Here is a 2,632-nt window from a genome sequence, read left to right on the forward strand (position 1 = left end):
AATTAAATAGTAAATTCAAACTATTATCATATATATACAATTATTTTGAATATGTAAACGTTTATACCTTATAAACTTTTCTTTTTATATTTCTTATTGTTAATTAATGGCTATGATTATAATACATTGCCACTAGATTTTTTTTATTGCCTAACAATCAATAAAGAAAAAGATAAACAAAAAGGAAAAGTACTAAAATTATTTTTTGCCTATTTCAAAATACTCAAAATGGCTAAAATATTAAACAAGACTGTTGAGAATATCTAAGAATTATTTGTTATACTTTCTTCATCTATAGAGATGTTGGTTGATGATGTTGATAATGAGGTGCTATTGATGACAAATTAACAATATCCTCAAGCAGTCCGGTACCAATATTCTCAATCGAGCCAACGTCATTGACACAACTATCACTGTCAGTTCTAACATTAACACTAGTAATAGTGTTGTTAGCATACATTCTTTCTCTTGCACCTGCACTTGCATCTGAAAGTATAGGTTTTTGTTCATCGCTTCCTTTACCAAGTTTGGGGCTTACGGTGGAGTTATTGTAGAGGTTGAAAGATCTTGATGGAGGAGGAAGGATTGGTGGCAAATCGTGAGCGTGCAAACCCACATAGGTGGTTAGTACATGGGTGGGATCATCCATGTACCGCTCCACTCTCTTCTTTGCATTGCAACCAATTGCAGTGCAACGATAGTAGCTCCTGCAAAAGAAGCCACAACAGTATTGTTATAGGTAAAGCTATTCATGTGTCTTTATTTAATATTTTAAACAACACCGCAGATTTTGCTGCGTTAGTATGGTAGTTAGATCATCACCTTGGGAAAGGGCTCTTTTTGAGTGATTTTTTGCCGTACTTGCGCCATTTATAACCATCTTCAAGGTTTTCAGACTCGCTCTCTGTCAAGTAAGTAATTTTTGAAAGATTATTTTTATTCCTTTTGTTGTTCATCTTCATGGTATCAGCAACCGATGCCATTGTTGATGATCGAAGTTTCAGCCTAAGAAAACAGAGAGCAAAAAAGAAAATATTAGTACAAAGACCCCCATATTTTAGGTTTTTTATTTCTCACTCATCATGCTATGTATGATGAACCCTTTCCTGGCCTTCTCTCTTTCTATAACAATTTTTTTCTCATTTTTTCTTTTTTATTATTTGATATTTTTCAGAAAACATCTGTTACAACAAAAAATAAAAGTGGTGAAAATTTTTAAATGCAAGACTAAATCATAACAGCAAAAAGTATACCATTAGAAAGAGTAAGCAAGGAAAATAATAGTCATTTAATTGTATTATTTGTTTTTTTCAGTATTATTACTATTATTTTTTTCTTCTTACCTAGTTATAATATTATGTTCTTCATCATCTGGGTCATCACCTCTCTGATTTCCATTTCCACCAACAATTGATTCCACTGAACATTTAGGTCTTACAGCTCTGTTGTTGGTGATGTTATTGTTAGAAACGACCACCTCAGGATTGGATGGGATTATGGAAAGGGCTGGATTTTGTGACTATGCACCTACTTCAGAAGATTCTAGAATAACTACGTATATGGAGATAGAGAAGGAAGAGGATGCTTTATTGGCGTTTCGGTTGGTGGGGCATCTTCTTCAGCTATGTCTAACCACTCATATAAGGAAAGACCAAAGTCTCCAACGTTTACCAAGCGAGAAATTGAGTTTTCAAAGAAGGTATCATTGAAAAAGCTAAAATCTTGGGTGATGGTGGTAGGTGTAGACAATAAAGATGGTGGTGGCGGTGGTGATAAGGGAGAAACTAATGATGTATTCTATTCTTTAAATGAATTATTTTATTATTGATACTGATTTGACCGTCTTATGATTCTATTCTTGTACATACTATCACATTTCTAACACTATGTCAACTCTCCCTTTATTTTTTTTATTTTTCTCAGATCGGTGCCTCTTAGTTACAATTTTGTTATACTACTTAAGGAAAAAACAGAGAGAGGGGAGATACCAAACATGAAAGGGATACTCTCCGAATTACAATTTTTATTCTTTTACAATTTTTTTTGTTATGTTAATACAGTGATGATGTATGTTCTTAAGTTATCAAAAACAGAAATATGATAAGAAAATATTAGGTATACTATTTTTTATTTTAATATTTTTAATTATGAATTTAATATGTTGATCTGTGAATTGAATCTGCCGAAGCTTGCACCATTTGAAAAGGGCTATTTTTATGGATTTTATGCCATACTTGCACCATTTATAACCATCTTCAAGGTTTTCAGATTCCATCTCTGTCAAGAAATCAAATTTTAAAAGAATATGTGTTCCTTTTGTTGTTCATGCTCATGATATCTACAATAGGTGGCATCGTAGATGCTCGAAGTTTCAACCTGAGAAAATAGATAGCAAGAAAAAAAATATATTAGTACAAAGACCCTCACATTCTAAGGTTTTTGTTTCTCACTCATTATCTTGTGTATGATGAACCCTTTCGTGGCCATCTCTCTTTCTATCACTACTTTTTTTTCCTTTTTTATTTTTTTATTATTTGATATTTTTTAAAATAAAATTTGTTACAACGATAAATAATAGTGGTGAAAATTTTCAAATAGAAGACTAAATCACAACCGGAAAAAGTAGACCATT

The 2,632-nt window shown here is 32.0% G+C and overlaps 1 protein-coding gene across 1 annotated transcript; it reads right to left on the bottom strand.

Annotated features, from left to right (window-relative positions):
- Positions 1 to 292: 292 nt before the first annotated feature.
- Positions 293 to 1,030, bottom strand: LOC107473840 (WRKY transcription factor 68-like). Its single transcript, XM_016093427.2, has 2 exons — positions 823 to 1,030; positions 293 to 707 (listed from the first exon to the last, which is right to left on the bottom strand). Exons 1-2 carry the CDS (start codon positions 981 to 983, stop codon positions 293 to 295), a joined length of 576 nt encoding a protein of 191 aa, XP_015948913.2. The 5' UTR covers positions 984 to 1,030.
- Between the last annotated feature and the right edge of the window lie 1,602 nt (positions 1,031 to 2,632).

This window comes from Arachis duranensis, chromosome 2 (genome assembly GCF_000817695.3).
Source record: "Arachis duranensis cultivar V14167 chromosome 2, aradu.V14167.gnm2.J7QH, whole genome shotgun sequence".
Lineage (NCBI taxonomy): Eukaryota > Viridiplantae > Streptophyta > Magnoliopsida > Fabales > Fabaceae > Arachis > Arachis duranensis.